The 14,653-nt window shown below is 42.9% G+C and overlaps 1 protein-coding gene across 1 annotated transcript in view; it reads left to right on the top strand.

The window, feature by feature from the left end:
• The window catches only part of RAPGEF5 (Rap guanine nucleotide exchange factor (GEF) 5), a 127,249-nt gene extending 114,048 nt beyond the window's left edge, over positions 1-13,201 (top strand). The window contains exons 18-20 of the mRNA XM_008588925.1: positions 298-362; positions 4,800-4,854; positions 8,197-13,201. Of these exons, the coding sequence (XP_008587147.1) occupies positions 298-362; positions 4,800-4,854; positions 8,197-8,315 (239 nt within the window). The 3' untranslated portion in view covers positions 8,316-13,201. The remainder of the gene's footprint in view (positions 1-297; positions 363-4,799; positions 4,855-8,196) is intronic.
• The last annotated feature ends 1,452 nt before the right edge of the window (positions 13,202-14,653 follow it).

Here is a 14,653-nt window from a genome sequence, read left to right as displayed (position 1 = left end):
AGCGCTGCCGCGCTTCCCAAGCGGCGCACTATCCAGTGCGCCACCGGGCCGGCCCCTGATTGTGTAAAATATGTACTTTAAGTAATGTTATGCTGTTTGTCCATACACACACACACACACACAAATGATGCACATCATGTACTGTGCAGATTCAATTTCATGTTGCCTTGCCAAGTGTATGGAGTGATTCATAATGTTTAAGAGAAATGAATAATTTGCATTATATCTAGACCTTTTCAGCTAGAACTCATGATCCATTCCTAATGGTACATATTTTTTTTTGTTTTTAATTTTCAGATGTAACATTTATTCATGAAGGAAATAAAACGTTTTTGGATAATCTTGTCAATTTTGAAAAGCTGGTACGTAAATTTCATTATTTCTCCCTTTTCTACTCAGAGGAAATGTTTGCTTTTCTGCTCCAGGAAACAAATGGTTTTAGTTCCTTTCTCTGTTGAATGCATGGTGATTTCCAGCTTATTTGCTGCATGTTATGCATTGTCAATACAGTGTGTCCCAATTAACAGTAAGTATGCTAGCAAAGTTTTAAGAGCCAAATATGAAAATCTGCTTTTCATTTTTAAAAATGAAGTTTCATTAGGTTAACGTCAATGGTTGAGTGTATTTTACTGAACCAGAAATAAAACTGTAAGGTTCCCATCAGAGGAATTCACAGTCTTGAGATTAAGCTTTACTGCTTTGTAGGCATCTTGATGTCTCAGTGTGTGCTGATCTCAGATGGAGGAGAAAGTTTTTCCTGGGGAGATGTGCCTGTCTTCCAGTATTCCAAGCTTGGATATAAGGCTGGAATTTGTAGGGTCCACATGTGAGAGAAGGGCCACCCCCGTAACAGCCAGTGTACCAGTGGTGCCACTTCTGAGCACTACACACATAGCAGCTCTGACAAAGGGTCATGGGTCCCTGGTCAGACCTCTCTTACTTATTCCTAAAATGCCTGAATTTTCTCCATATATTCCCAGGGACTTTGTCATGCTTTGGGCTCCTCCAAGCTTTTCTGACCTGCCCATGGGCAAAGGAAGAGTTACATGTAAAAACTGAGCAGCTGTAAAGTAGGAATACTCCAAAGAGACCCGCTTGACTAGGGGAGGAAGAGATTTGTCTGACAGATGAACTTTAGTGTCATAGATTAAACTGTCCTTCATGGTTAAAGATGATACAAAGTAACCCCTCTCATAGATCCTGACCTTTGAGTGACCTTTTCAGAAATGGTGATGGATTGGGGTGAACTCTTTCAGACACTGACCCGGGTTCCCTCTGAGACCACATCTGGTGTTTTAGAGGAGCTGAGTGAGGTAGGAGTCGCAGACCGTGACCAAAGAGCAGCATGAGCTGATGAGTCCAGTGAGGCCTGGCGTCTGCCGTCGCCTCCTAAGTCGTTGCTCTAATAGGCAAGCTAACTGGCCACGTGTGAGACAGGCAGCGTGGGAACGTGCCGTCGGCTCTTGCCCAACTCCGAGCCGCATGTACCTACAATCTGGAAGACAGACATATGGAATATCTTGCCATAGCTCCATTGTAACCACTCTGAAAATGATTACTTCATGGCTAATTATTTTTGAAGTGGAGATGTCTATAATTTTTCAAGTCTGTTTCTGCACTAAATGTTTTGGAATCAGAGCTCAGTTGTTTTAGATGCTGTAGTCAACCAGAAACAGCTGGAAATGGATATTTAAAGTGTTTCAGGGTTTTTTTGTACTTATTTTGTGTTGCCATGTGATGTTCTGAAGATTCCAAGGCACCTATTAGCAACTAAAGACTGCAGTCACTAGAATTCCCATCTCTAAGCAGGTTAATCTCCAGTGTTGGTGATAATGAAGTGATTGTGGGAATATGAAACCTTTGGTCAAAATTTACTTTGCCTGCTGGCCAGCACATCTGGTTAGGAATGCCAACCAAGTGAGCTTTGTAGAGCATGGATGAAGATGTGGGATGAGGCCTGTCACCCCAAGTGGAATTACCTGTAAAGATCTAGTCATTTTTCCTTCTGATTGATCCCCAGGGGACATGGGAGAATAACTGCTCTCTTCATAAGCCGACACTGCCTATTGTTGAGGGAGACTGGTAGTTGACCTTCCCCTAATGTGAACCTGTGTTCTGGTTAAGTTCATTGTGTCATCTCCCCACCGATAATGCCACCAAGGTGAAAGGACAATTGGATAAAGGCACAAGTGGGAAAGTGCAGTGGGAGGATCCCTCTACCCTTTCTATGCCCTTTCCTTCTGACCAGCATCTACACCTGCCCCTGCTTTCTCCAACAATCCGACGGAAGCCTTTTAGTGCCAGCTTCCACCTGTGCTGAGACTTTCAACTAAGCACAGGGAGCAAAATAATGTCTAAATGATATTACTTATATTAGGGTCAATAACTGGGCCCTTAATTCTGTAAGAAAGTTTAAGGAAATAGCATGGCATAAATAACATCCTATGTTTAATTCCTAACAAGAACATTCATTAAGAAGAGAACGAGAAGGTGGGTGCATGCACACAGCAGACCCACACACAAAACCATCAGGCAGTTACTAGCACATCATTTGTAAAGATAGCAGACTTCGTGGTATTTGTGACCTCCTGGTCCTCAAAGAAGATGGCACTTAAGACACAGCCTGCCTCATGCTGACCCCTCCTTACATGGAGAAGACAGGGTAATTTTTTTCCAGAAGGACAAAAATCAGTTTTATATCATACATAGCCCTATGTTATATGTGGATGCCGGAGAATGAGACTGACCTTCCTACTGGAGACAGTATTTTCAAGGAATGTTTCTTAGCAAAGGACAGGGTTTCACTTAAACTAAAATAGGATCATCTTTCACAATAATGAACCAATAGAATCGAAGTGAATTAACTTGTGAGAAGCCAATTTCTCATGATGGATATCAGCGTAAGCCAGCCAGCAGGTAATTCAGTGTATTATCTTTCTTGGCTGATACAGGCCAACACATTAAGTCAGACCATGTGGAGACCCAGAAGTGCTCATTGGGTCTATAAGATTTTTATTGCTCCCTAATGCTAAGTTCCTTGCTGCCTCAGCAACTCTAAATGTTTCCATCTCAAACTATTAAATAATGAAGAAACAAATGTTTTTTCCTTTTCTTCTCTTCATCCCTCTATGTTGAGAGCATCGTATTTTACCATATCATCCTCTCTTCTCCTTCAGAAAGCCTTAAAGAGGATCGGGACTTGGTTTCAATGCCCTGCTCAGTACCAAGGCTTATATCAGCCCTAGCTTTGCATGGACCACACAGTGGCACATGACAGAAATCAGTGTGATGCCACAGCCTAAAGCAATGGGAAAACTGTCCTGAGAATAGTGGTAAAATTTGGGGAAGGAAATTTAACAGTACATTCACAGACATGAGTCAGGTCTCATTTCCTTGACAAATGCAGCTTGAGCTACTGCTATAATCACTGTCCTATTTACTTTTCTACTATTAGGTAGAAGTACATTAGAAATATAGTTGTGAGAATAATCAATAGGTCATATTCAAATAATGTTTCTGTAGTTCTGGATTTTATAAAGAAATTTTGTTAGTGTTAACATTACTGTTTCAGCAGTAATGCACTGACTCTTTGCTGGGTATAGATGATGCTATGTTCCATGTGTACAGGCAGGACATGAAAGGTGATGACACTCTTGGGGAGGTTTGGAGGACCAGGTAATGAAGGATGTCGATTCCCAAGACAAAATAGGGGGAGTAGGTTCTCCAGAGGGCTAGACATGATGACAACAGTACATAGAAATTATTCTGGTAACTGTATAGGTGGAGTTATAGTGGAGGATGGTCTCTTCTAGAATGCTGTTTCCTTCATCATAGAAAACTAAAAATGGTAGACACAGCTAGAAGACTGTCACACCTATGAGGTGATGGGATCTTGTCAAAACAGCTTCAGATTTAAGAAGACTTTTGCCCGGATATCAGTGAGGACTTTAAAGAAAGAAGTTGCATTAGAATGCTGAGGACGGTAGGAAGGAATGTAGATTATAAACAGAAAATGGTCTCTGAGTCACACCTATGAGGTGATGGGATCTTGTCAAAACAGCTTCAGATTTAAGAAGACTTTTGCCTGGATATCAGTGAGGACTTTAAAGAAAGAAGTTGCATTAGAATGCTGAGGACGGTAGGAAGGAATGTAGATTATAAACAGAAAATGGTCTCTGTACATGTTGTTTTAGAAAATGTTCATCTTTGTATCTCATTTCCTGTCACCATTTGAGATACATGAACCTTTGAGTCCACGAAACTTCCTACCTCCATTCAGCACATATGCATGGGTCTGTGTGTGTGACATGTGGCAGGTACTGGGCACACAGAGCCCTCTGGTGGTACCCGGTCTGGATGGGAGAAAAGTTCCACAGCAATGACCATGACACAAAACCAATAGGTATCATGCAAAGAAGAGTGGGAGTGTTGAGAATGGAGCCTCCCAAGGCCAGAAGGGAGATCTCAGAAGGGCTTCATGGCAAGAATGTGACATGTCACTGAAGTGAAAAGCATAAGCACAGGTGGGTGGGTGGGCTGCGCTTCTTTACAGTGAGTTTTCTCAGGGCTTAGTTAGAATCCGTGCAGCCCGGTGTGGGAACCACTGTTTCTGCAGACAAGGACTAAATATTCTTTTGTATCAAGCTCAATATAATCGATTAAAGTTATATTCAGCTTCAAATACAGCTCTTCATTTACACCCAAAGGTGTTAGACTATCCATCTGCCCTAGCAGGCCCTGAGGCTTCAGCAGCACCCTAAATGTCCCTTGTTTTGACATATGTCCGTTCTACCTTCCAGCACATGATTGCAGACACTGTCCGAACCCTGAGACACTGCAGGACTAACCAGTTTGGTGAGTAATTGAAGTCAGGTATGGAATGTAAATTGACTATACATTGCTACCGACTATGGCCATATCACAAGTATTTAGTGGTAATACATTTAAACAGATCGAAAAGCTTAATATGTATGAGGATACTTCAAAAAGTTCATGGAAAAATAGAATTAAAAGGCAGTATGAATCTTTCCTAGAACTTTTTGAAGATCCCTCATATATATGTCTGCATATTATATGCAGATACTAGATTTGTTCTCTCACTGCATGTTTGAGATGCAGAGAAAGACAAGATAGGGCAAATTATTAGCCCCTCATGGCAGAAAATACACTGTGCAAGTGACTTTAGACCATCAGAAGCTCCCCCACACACCCTTGGTCCCAGACAGTCCTGCTGTGCTTGCCCTTTGGCTCAGAATTACTGGTGAGTGTAGCAGGGGTGACCCTGTCCCTCCTGCTTGGAGCCTTCCTAGAATAGGACTATAGTTTGTAAAAGTGCCGAAAGCAGCCTTCCAGAATCCTTTCTCTTTTCCAACAAAAACTTCCTGTCTGAAGCTGCCTTTCAGCTGAGAAAGTATTTTTCTGAGCACTTTTGTAGAATTCCCACTGAGACTAATGTATGTACGAATATTTGTTCCATTTTGAATCTGAGGCATAATTTATACTATGTTTAAACGGTTTAAGAACATTGCAGGAAGGAAGGAAATCAGCTTTATTGAGCTAAAGGAGCTTTCACATGGGCAACGGAATCCTGACATCAGTCCTACGGAATGGGGATTATTAACCCTGCAGGTGCAGAGCAGAAAACGGAGGCTCAGTGAGGTTAACTCATTCAGCCATTATTCAAACTGAGGCTGCCTGACTTTCTTGCCCATGCCGTTTCCTTTGCCCTATGCAGATTCTATAAGGAGTAATAAAAAAAAAATAGAAAGTTGAGCTCAATAATTATAAATCAATCAAAGGTAACAACTAAGTAAAACTTAGTTTAGGGAATACATCCTCATTGTAAAGCAATGTTTTCAACAATGCAGAAGTGTATATAAAGTAGAGCATCAAAGTCCCATCTCCCAAGGTAAGCACTACTTGGCGTACAATTTGGTACACATTCTCGAGAATATTTTTCGGTTCAGTGCTGGTCTTGGCGGGCAATATTGTCCTCCAACAAAACAAGTTAGGAATTGAACACCTGTATGTATGGATTACAAGTTTTCTATTTGAACAGGAAGATTATAAATATAAGAACTAATTTTCTAAATATTCACATCAATTAATACTCAATATGTATGCTTCTATATTTCTTCATTAAGCACACAAGTATAATACAGTTGTAATAACAACATTGTCATGGAGATTAATTCAAATGTACGAGCATAATGTTGCTGATGAATATGGCTTCTTATTTCTTTCTTCCTCTTTGCTTCCCAAGTATTTGCCAGGTGTTCAGCTAATTCTCAGACATCAATCTCATTCCCTAAGGGATTCTAGCTTATATGTATGCTTCAAGTATGAACAGAAAGATCCAAATTAGAACTTGGGCTGGCCTTGAACCTCCCAGTCACCAAAGAGTAACTCTCTGCATAGCACTAAGCAAAGGAGAAATTTGAATAACTATCAAGACAGTTTGTGTTCTAATAGTTGCATATCTTTAAAAGTGGGGATTGGGGCTGAATTATGTGAATTCATTTTAAGAGTTTATATGGGCATAGTAAACCAATGTCAGCATTTGGGATAGAATAAGATAATGCTAATCAAGTCACTTACAAATTATAAAGTGTGCAAGTGTCATTTGTCATGAATGCGACCATTCATTGTGCTGTCTTTGTAAGGTTTGCAAATTAACAACAAAATTCTCTGTAGCGCCGTGTTTTCCAAACCATTGTTTACTAAACCAAAAGCAGTCTCAATGTCTTCTAAACAAGGCATTCTAGAATAATACAGCTTTTTGGTCACAAACAGATGGGATGGTAAAAACTTTAACTCCTAGTACTTTTACTTGCTGAAACCAGGAAGCCTAGTTTCTGTTAAACCTAAGAGTTACAAGCCACCTGTGACATACAAGTCTTAAATTATTTCTTCATAAAACACATTTGTCTTAGAAAAGGAAAAAAGGCGTCTTCACCAAGAGAAAAAAAAATGCTTCAATAAAATGCTCAGCCTCCTCTTATTCCCGTCCTCCTGCTCAGGCTCTGCTCCAGTGTCACATCCTGCCTCTCCCATCCGTAGTTCCATGATGCCAGAGGATGCAACGTCATCACCACATGCATTTACATTGTCTCTCTATAGCGCAAGGTCACCATACCTTGAATTGTTTTGTTTTTCGATTGTCATTGAATATGGTACATGATCTTGCTCCATTGTCCATGCCACTTTATCTCTGTTTTTTATTTTTTGGTCCTTTTTTTCCGTGTCCGGCAACGGATCACAACCCTCAGTGTTGCCCCCGTACCGGACCGGGGACCGGCAACAGGATCACAACCCTCGATGCTGCTCCTGCGCCTCGCTCAGCCAGTGAGCGGGAACCGGTCTGTATGTGGGATCCGAACCCTCGGGCGGGAGCGCCGCCGCGCTTCCCAAGCGGCACACTTATCCAGTGCGCCACCGGGCCGGCCCCTTTCTCTGGTTTTTTATCAGAGCTGTCACTAGCATGGCACGCATGTGTCACAGAGCACCAAAGCCTCTCGTGGCCCCTTGACTCTTTGGCCACCTGGCTTCGTGAGTGGAAAACCCCCTTGCCTTGTTCTTCTTTGGGTGGACTCAAGCCCATGTGCATACTTTCTGAACCCACTTTAACCATACCTTAGGCTCTGTTCTGTGGTATCTGTTCATTTAATTGGTTCATTAAATTATTTTTACCCAAAAAATGATACCAAAGAATTGTAAAAAATCTATTTTTAAAAAACTAGAGTTGTGTGTTCATGTGCTAAACAGATTATTAGGAATTTCTAACAATTCCAGACTGAGATCTAAGAGCCGGTGCAGGCCGTTTGAACGGGCAGGTGCTGTGAAAGCCTGCGTAGCATGGGAGCTCAGACCTTGGACTTGGGAGCCTCATGGCCTAGATTCGAATCCTGGCTGTACCACTTTCTTGCTGTGTGACTATGCTTGGTGTTCACATCTGTGCATGGGGATAATATAATTTCTTGCTATAAATACTTGCCAGTCTGATTGCCTGACTGGAGGAATCTAGTCTGAGCTGGAAAAGGATTTCTACTGTTAGGACAAGGACATCTTTTCTGGGATTCTGACTAATGAGAATCTACCTGGTAGATTTACTCTAAGCCTTAATGTGGGGTTTTACTGGTATTTAGACATAGCATTACTGCTCTCATGACATTGTCTTTTTTCCTTCTAAAAAAATAGGAGGTGATGTGTCTCCAAAAGAGCATCAAGAGTTGAGATCCTACGTTAATCACCTGTACGTTATTGACAGCCAGCAGGCTCTGTTTGAGCTCTCTCACAGGATCGAGCCTCGCGTGTGAGCTCAAGGCCTCACCTCCCCTGAAACTGAAGCACTTTGAGCTATAGGAATGTCTGTGCCAGGCACACTGCTTTCCTGTGAGAAAAGTTGCTGAGTTTTATCAGTAGACCACAAGTCTTTCACAGGAAAGCCAGCCGAAGCGTGTTTGGGAAGTGACGTCAGCCACCAGACATGGGGAGAGGCCTCTCTGTGCCACTTGCACGATGAGAAGGCAGAAAGAGAAGTCAGAAGCATTCCTGAGATGGAGAAGTCTGGTTTCTTACCATCACATTGTTGATCCAATCCAATTTTCAACTTGATATGTGTCGGCACCAAGAACGAGAGAACGTGTCTTGATGGGCAGTGACCAAATATTTCAGTAAGAGCATGAATGAAACAGGAAGTTTTACCTTGCCTGGTATTAGATTACTGTTTATAGGCTGTCAAAGTAGTTCTTTTGCATGCCTAAAGACAGTGATGACATCTCTAGACGTCCAGGGAAGAGGAGAGGTCTCTGTCAATATAGACGATGATATCACCAAAAGCCACTTTTGTCCAGGGCGTTTGTAAGGAGCAGCAATTGGTACCCGTGCTCTGACTTGCAGATGAGAAATGTCAAGACATGCACGTCTTTGCATCCACAATCACTTATCAGTGTTTACCTGCAGGTGAAATTAGTTTCTGTACAACAGATTTGCAACTATAGGCAGGTTAGACTAAGTTACTTTGCCGATACGGAAAAGGAGTAATCTTTAAGAAGTTGACTCATTTAATTTCTGGGGATTTTCTTTATGTTTGTAAGCAGGCTCTCATCTCTTATTGGGCACAGTATGGTTTTTGAAAAAGCATGGTGCCTGACACATTGTAGGCACTCAGTAACTGTTTATTGAGATTACAGAGTCACAGAGGTCTGCATTCTTGTGCCTGATGATGTCCTAGTGTTTTGCATACCTCACGCAGGCTTCTTGCCAATAGTGTGTAATGACAACAGCCAGTGCAGGGAGGTTAAGTGAGATTTGATGTGTGAAGCACTTATCACTCTCTAAAAGAGCAAGGTAATAAGGCAGTGGTGATTACCGGTCTTTGGGCAAATGAAGAGTACCCTGAAATATCCCAACATCTGATTTATGTTGGTGACTTAGAAGTTCTGTAGTCCACTTACCAGCTGAAGCAGGAAGCCTTTCTACAATTCGCTTTTCTTCCCCACTAAAGTCTCAGAGTCTTCCAACCTTTTTTTTTTTTCCCCCCAATTTTTGCAAGTTGGGGCTTCTATAGCAAATAAGACCTCTTGTTATTCTCAAGGACTGGTTAGAGGATTTCCCTCAACCTGCAAATGAACAAAAAACCCTATAGGTTAAATAATGAAATCCACCCCTTCCAGCTAGGTATTTGTCACTTTGCTAAAAAGCAAGGGCATTCTTGCATGAGGTCCATTGATTTTCCAAATGTGTGAATGTTGGTGTACTTCTTACCATTCCTATCCACTCATCTCTTAGGTGCCCATCCAGACCTGCTGCTTATGTGTCTCATCAACCCCTTATTCATTCTCGTTACTGAGGTGTGGCCAATGCTTTCTGACACCTTTATAGCAGTGCTGTTTCCTGGGCTCAGGAACCCTACTGAGCTTGAAATACTGCTGGAAGGAACCATGTGGAGAAAAATTTTGGTAGGACTTTCAAAGGAACTCAGTCTGGCCCAACATGTAAAACTTCAGTCCTGAAAATCTACAGGGTTTTATAGAAAGGCACCATCCAGGGCTGGACCACTCAGAGAAATGCTTCATGCTGCTGATAATGGAATGAGACCCACTGGAGGAGACCGTAGCCATGAGAACCAGAGAAAAGAGACTTCCCTCACAGCTGGTCAGACCCTCAAAAAGCCCTCCCCTTGACAATTACTGAGGCTAGCATGGGCTTACAGCACAAACACATGTTCTTGTCTTTGTATAGCAAGGGACTAGGGTTTGGCCAGTCTAATCACATAAGGCCATTTTGACATTGTCTCTGTGTTTTTTATAATTTAAAGTTTTACTTACATTAGGTCTGCATTGATCCAAGTAGAACATTACCTTTAGAGGACTAATTTTCAGTAGAAAACTATTTCAGCATAGCACCTGCTACTTAGATCCTGATTCAGATATGTACACTTGGCCAGATGAAGCTACATGTGTGTTGTGTTAAACACCTTTTGTATGGTGTATTCTGAGTATCTCGCATAGAATGGGTGGAAGCAGGCTGGCGGAAAGATGATGCTTGCCCACCTTTTCCTCCAGCCATGGTCAGGTGGCTCTCGGGGTAGCAAAGGGAAGGGGGGATTTTGTTTAGATTTGTTTTTCCATTCCTGTCTTCTGAATGTCTGAAATCTTTAAACCTTTCTGAAATTTAACAACTGTCTCCAGAGCTTTTCCAGGCAGCAACTCTTTGAAATTTCAGAAGCTTTGAGGGGTCTTAAAACCGGAATTAAAGAACTTCAGGCAGAATTGTGAGAACCAGACTTTGCTCAACAAGAAGCTCTTTCTAAAGAATCTGAGCGGTTCAGCCGTGAACAGGCCAGTGCAGGATTTAAGCACTCCCTGTTAATAGGGATGGACCGTATTCCCTCTCTGGATATTCACCAAAGCCTCTTCAGAATAGATTTTGCTCTGGCTAGAAGGGTGGACTGGAAGATGTCTAAGCTCTTTTCCAGCTCTCCTTTGGATTTTTATGATTGCATAAAATCCCTGTTCGCTCTGAAAATCTTGTGTAATTTGCCACTGTCAACAGCAGTTGGTGCAAGTGGGTTCTTTTGTTACAGCACAACTCTTGGACAGTCCTATGGGTCTTTGGATTTGTCAGCATTTCAGCAAAGCAGCCCTGCTTGGAAGTTAACACAGGACAGCAAAACACAGGTTCCTGTAGGCAAAAATTGCAGCCTTTCCAATTTTTAAAAATATTTTTACATACACATTTGCAGATGTTCCATAGACTACAGTGTTTTAAATTCACTCTTTGTTATAATCTGTATAATTATGAAATGTTTGTAGTGATAAATATTATGACCCACGTTTACTTTTTTCTAGTATCCTTAACTATGTTTAGAATTAATTCATTTTCTTAGGCCAATATCCACAAGCAGGTAGTGTGGAGCATACACTGGATTTAGAAGCATTAGGATAAACACTCGCACCTTCTAGTTCGTAGGGAGAAGATGTTGCATAAATACATACTCGCTTCTGAGTAGGGGAGAAACAGTCACATGAGAGAGAGGATGCCAGTGACAACTTCTGATCCCTGGAACTAGGCTATCACTGCTGCCCAAATATCAGCCCTGCATTTCTGTTTGCTCCAGCATGTACCCCACAGCTCCTGAACTGAGTGTTTCTAAATGGCACAGCCAATTCAAGCTTCACAGAAACTGGGCAAAAAAACATTTTCCTGGGGAAAGTCAGGTCCACTGCAGTTGTCCAACACAGGATTTCTTTCAAACGCTTCAAAGGCGTGTCCATAAAATTTCAGCCTGCTTATTACTGAGTAGGCCTGTTTTGCTTAAAACTGGTAGCGTGAAAATGTTTTTTAACAATTGCCAAAAAGTTAGATGAAAATGTACTACTGTACAAAGCAAAGCTGTATATACTAAACATTTTTTAGCAGAGTAATATTTATTTGCATAGCCTATTTATTGTATTCGTATTACACTGTTATTAAATACTGGGATGTAATCGATGACCTGAAGCAAGGAATCTTGCCTTGTAATATATCATTAATTAGGACTGCTGTGACGTTGTCAGCTCGTGCTAACAATTAGAAGATAGAAAACCCGCAATCAGGGTGTCTACCTAACTTCTCAGGGACTACACTTCGTAGTTTTCCACCATTACAAGAGCTGGTAAATATGAAACATTTGTTGAATTACCAGAATTGCCATTAACAGTGTTTCTCATATTTCATGCTTTCTGCCTCTGTATATATGACCGTGCTGTGTATTTATCAAAGCTAGTAAGCAATAATTTATATGTAAAAATGGCCAAGCAATATAAGGTTTAAACTTATATAAGTAATTGTTACCTTATCTTGTATTTTCAAATTTTTTTTAAACTGCTTTTCCAAATACAAGACTATGTTAAAGATACACTTCACGCCTCATGGCCTCTTGCTTTTTCTGTGATGTTTGTGGGCTAAATAGCCTGTGTTCTCGCAGCATCTGATGCTCAGTTGTTGGAACTCACAAGTCATTTGCTCATTGAGGTTCTCAGGCAGCCCACAGAAACCTAACTCACTTATCCTGCTTTTGGGTTATGCAGAACCTAAGTACCATGTGTTGGAAGTCACATCAGTGTTCTCATATGCTGAGATTTGGGGACTCCGACAACCGTCATCACCTCACCCCACTTGAGAAGGGCTGGGAACTCCCTCCCTTACCAGCCCAGATACTGGGAACAACTCCAAGCCTGGTGACACCCTGACGGCAGAGGAGCTGTGGGTGGGTGGAATGGCAAAGGGTAGTAACGCTGTGGGGACAAGGGAAAACTAGCTGCACACACACTTTGGGTCCTGCTAGTATTCAGTTTGTCCTCTGTCCCTCCCTACCAGAGAATTATACATCCTGCCCATCAGGTCAAGCTGGGCCTTTGGTATGTGGCATCCCCTTCCTGCGGGAGGATTATATGGCTCACCACGATGAACTCATGAGCGGTCAGGTGTCTTTCTCTGTCCCGTGAAAAATGGGGAGAAGTGACCCAAGTGGCCTGTTTGCCAAAGTTGTACAAGGTAGCCTGTGCTTGCCCTACCTGCTCTGCTAGGACACCTGTGCTGTACCAGGTGAAGTGTCTCTGTCAGCCTGGGTCTTGGAATAAAGGCTATATGGAGCAGAGCTCCAGCTTGTAAAAGATGTGTAACTTGAGTCAAATAAAACATCATTAGAAGCCTCTGAGATTTGGGAGTGGTTTGTTATGCAGCAGAACTTAGCCTAAGCTGCTAATAAAGTCTCCGAGGACACTTCTTTCTTGATACATTGCCCTTTCCCTCAATCCCTGTGTGGGCAGTAGTATTGGCATTGCACAGTCCTAATGGATGAAACCACCTGTTGTCAAACATCTGTGTGAAGGGCTTGTCTTTACAAGGGAAAAGATAAAGAAGACCTGAAGATGACTTTCTTGGGCTCCTAATCACCGGGAAGTGGGCACAGAGCACACAGGGGCATTGCCTCTGAGACACCAAGTGGGAGCAGAGAAAGGAGGACCACTGAGCTTGGCCACCATTGTCCTTGTCCCATACCTTACCCATGACGGCTGGCGGCACTGGGTCCTCCTAGGATCTGGAGCCGTGCAGGAGACAAGGGAGAATGGGAAGCCCTAGAGGGAATAGGAGACGAAAGAAATGCCCATTGCTAAGGATACTACAGGACTTTCTCATGACCGATGGGATAGCTGGTACTGGAAACACGAGCAAGGCTTATGTGAACTCAGAAGCCTGTTCTTGTTCAAAGTGGCAAACCTCAAAATGAAACTTCGGGTCCTGGCCCTGGTGCACTAGCCACAGAACCCAACTCCAGGGCATGAGGGACCGTAGCAGGTTGAGTTCTTCGAGGTCTTCTGGATGCCCCATGAGCAACTAGAGTATCGCTTTTTATTCACTACTCTAAACAAATGAGATTCCTAAAGCTTTAGACTTGCAGGTGTTCTGTAGTGAAGTATTCCTGTTACTGGAGAGAAGCAGCTCCCTTTCCAGCAGGAGAAAGGCTCACCTAGTGAGCAGAGCAGACACTGCAGAGACCTGCGGAGTGCCGAGGACCGTGCTCGTGCAGGGCTCCTGGGGGACACCCGCTGGGATCCCCGCGCCAGCCAGACCCGGAGCTGGGTAGGTCGCGTCTCCCCATTTTGCTTCTCTTGTGACTCGGCGTTTGCTGTGGAGGAACTCGGCCTACTTTTTAGCGTTCCTCTCTTAGGGCTGGTCTTCCAGGGGCTGGGTTAGGGTTCCCCATGGATAGCTTTATGGCATTTCTGCCACAAGGTCACTTCGCCCCTCACCGCAGCTGCCCATAGTACGTTCTGTGGCCACCTGAGGCCATTGCTGTCACCCCTGCCTGGAGAGAAGGGAAGTCTGAGTTCTCACATGACACCTGCACACCAGGGTAAAACAGGCCGGGGGGAGGGTGGGGACTGTTTCAAACACTTCCTCAGCCTAACCTTACAGTATCGCTATTTATTTTCTGCTATAATCACATCACGTTGAAGATCTCAACAGGCCTGGAAATTTTCTCCTATAAAGAGAACAGGCTCCCCTGTTGTGGATTCCCGCTACTATCTCTGGGTATTTCTGACATCCCCAGGTTTTCAGCATGGAAGTGGGGAAAGTGGAAACACCAAGTACTCCTGGTTGGATT

The sequence above is a fragment of the Galeopterus variegatus genome, unplaced genomic scaffold, assembly GCF_000696425.1.
Source record: "Galeopterus variegatus unplaced genomic scaffold, G_variegatus-3.0.2 Scaffold5107, whole genome shotgun sequence".
Classification (NCBI taxonomy): Eukaryota; Metazoa; Chordata; class Mammalia; order Dermoptera; family Cynocephalidae; genus Galeopterus; species Galeopterus variegatus.
The sequence above is the reverse complement of the archived record's forward strand: the minus strand, read 5'-3'. Positions and strand labels throughout refer to the sequence as shown.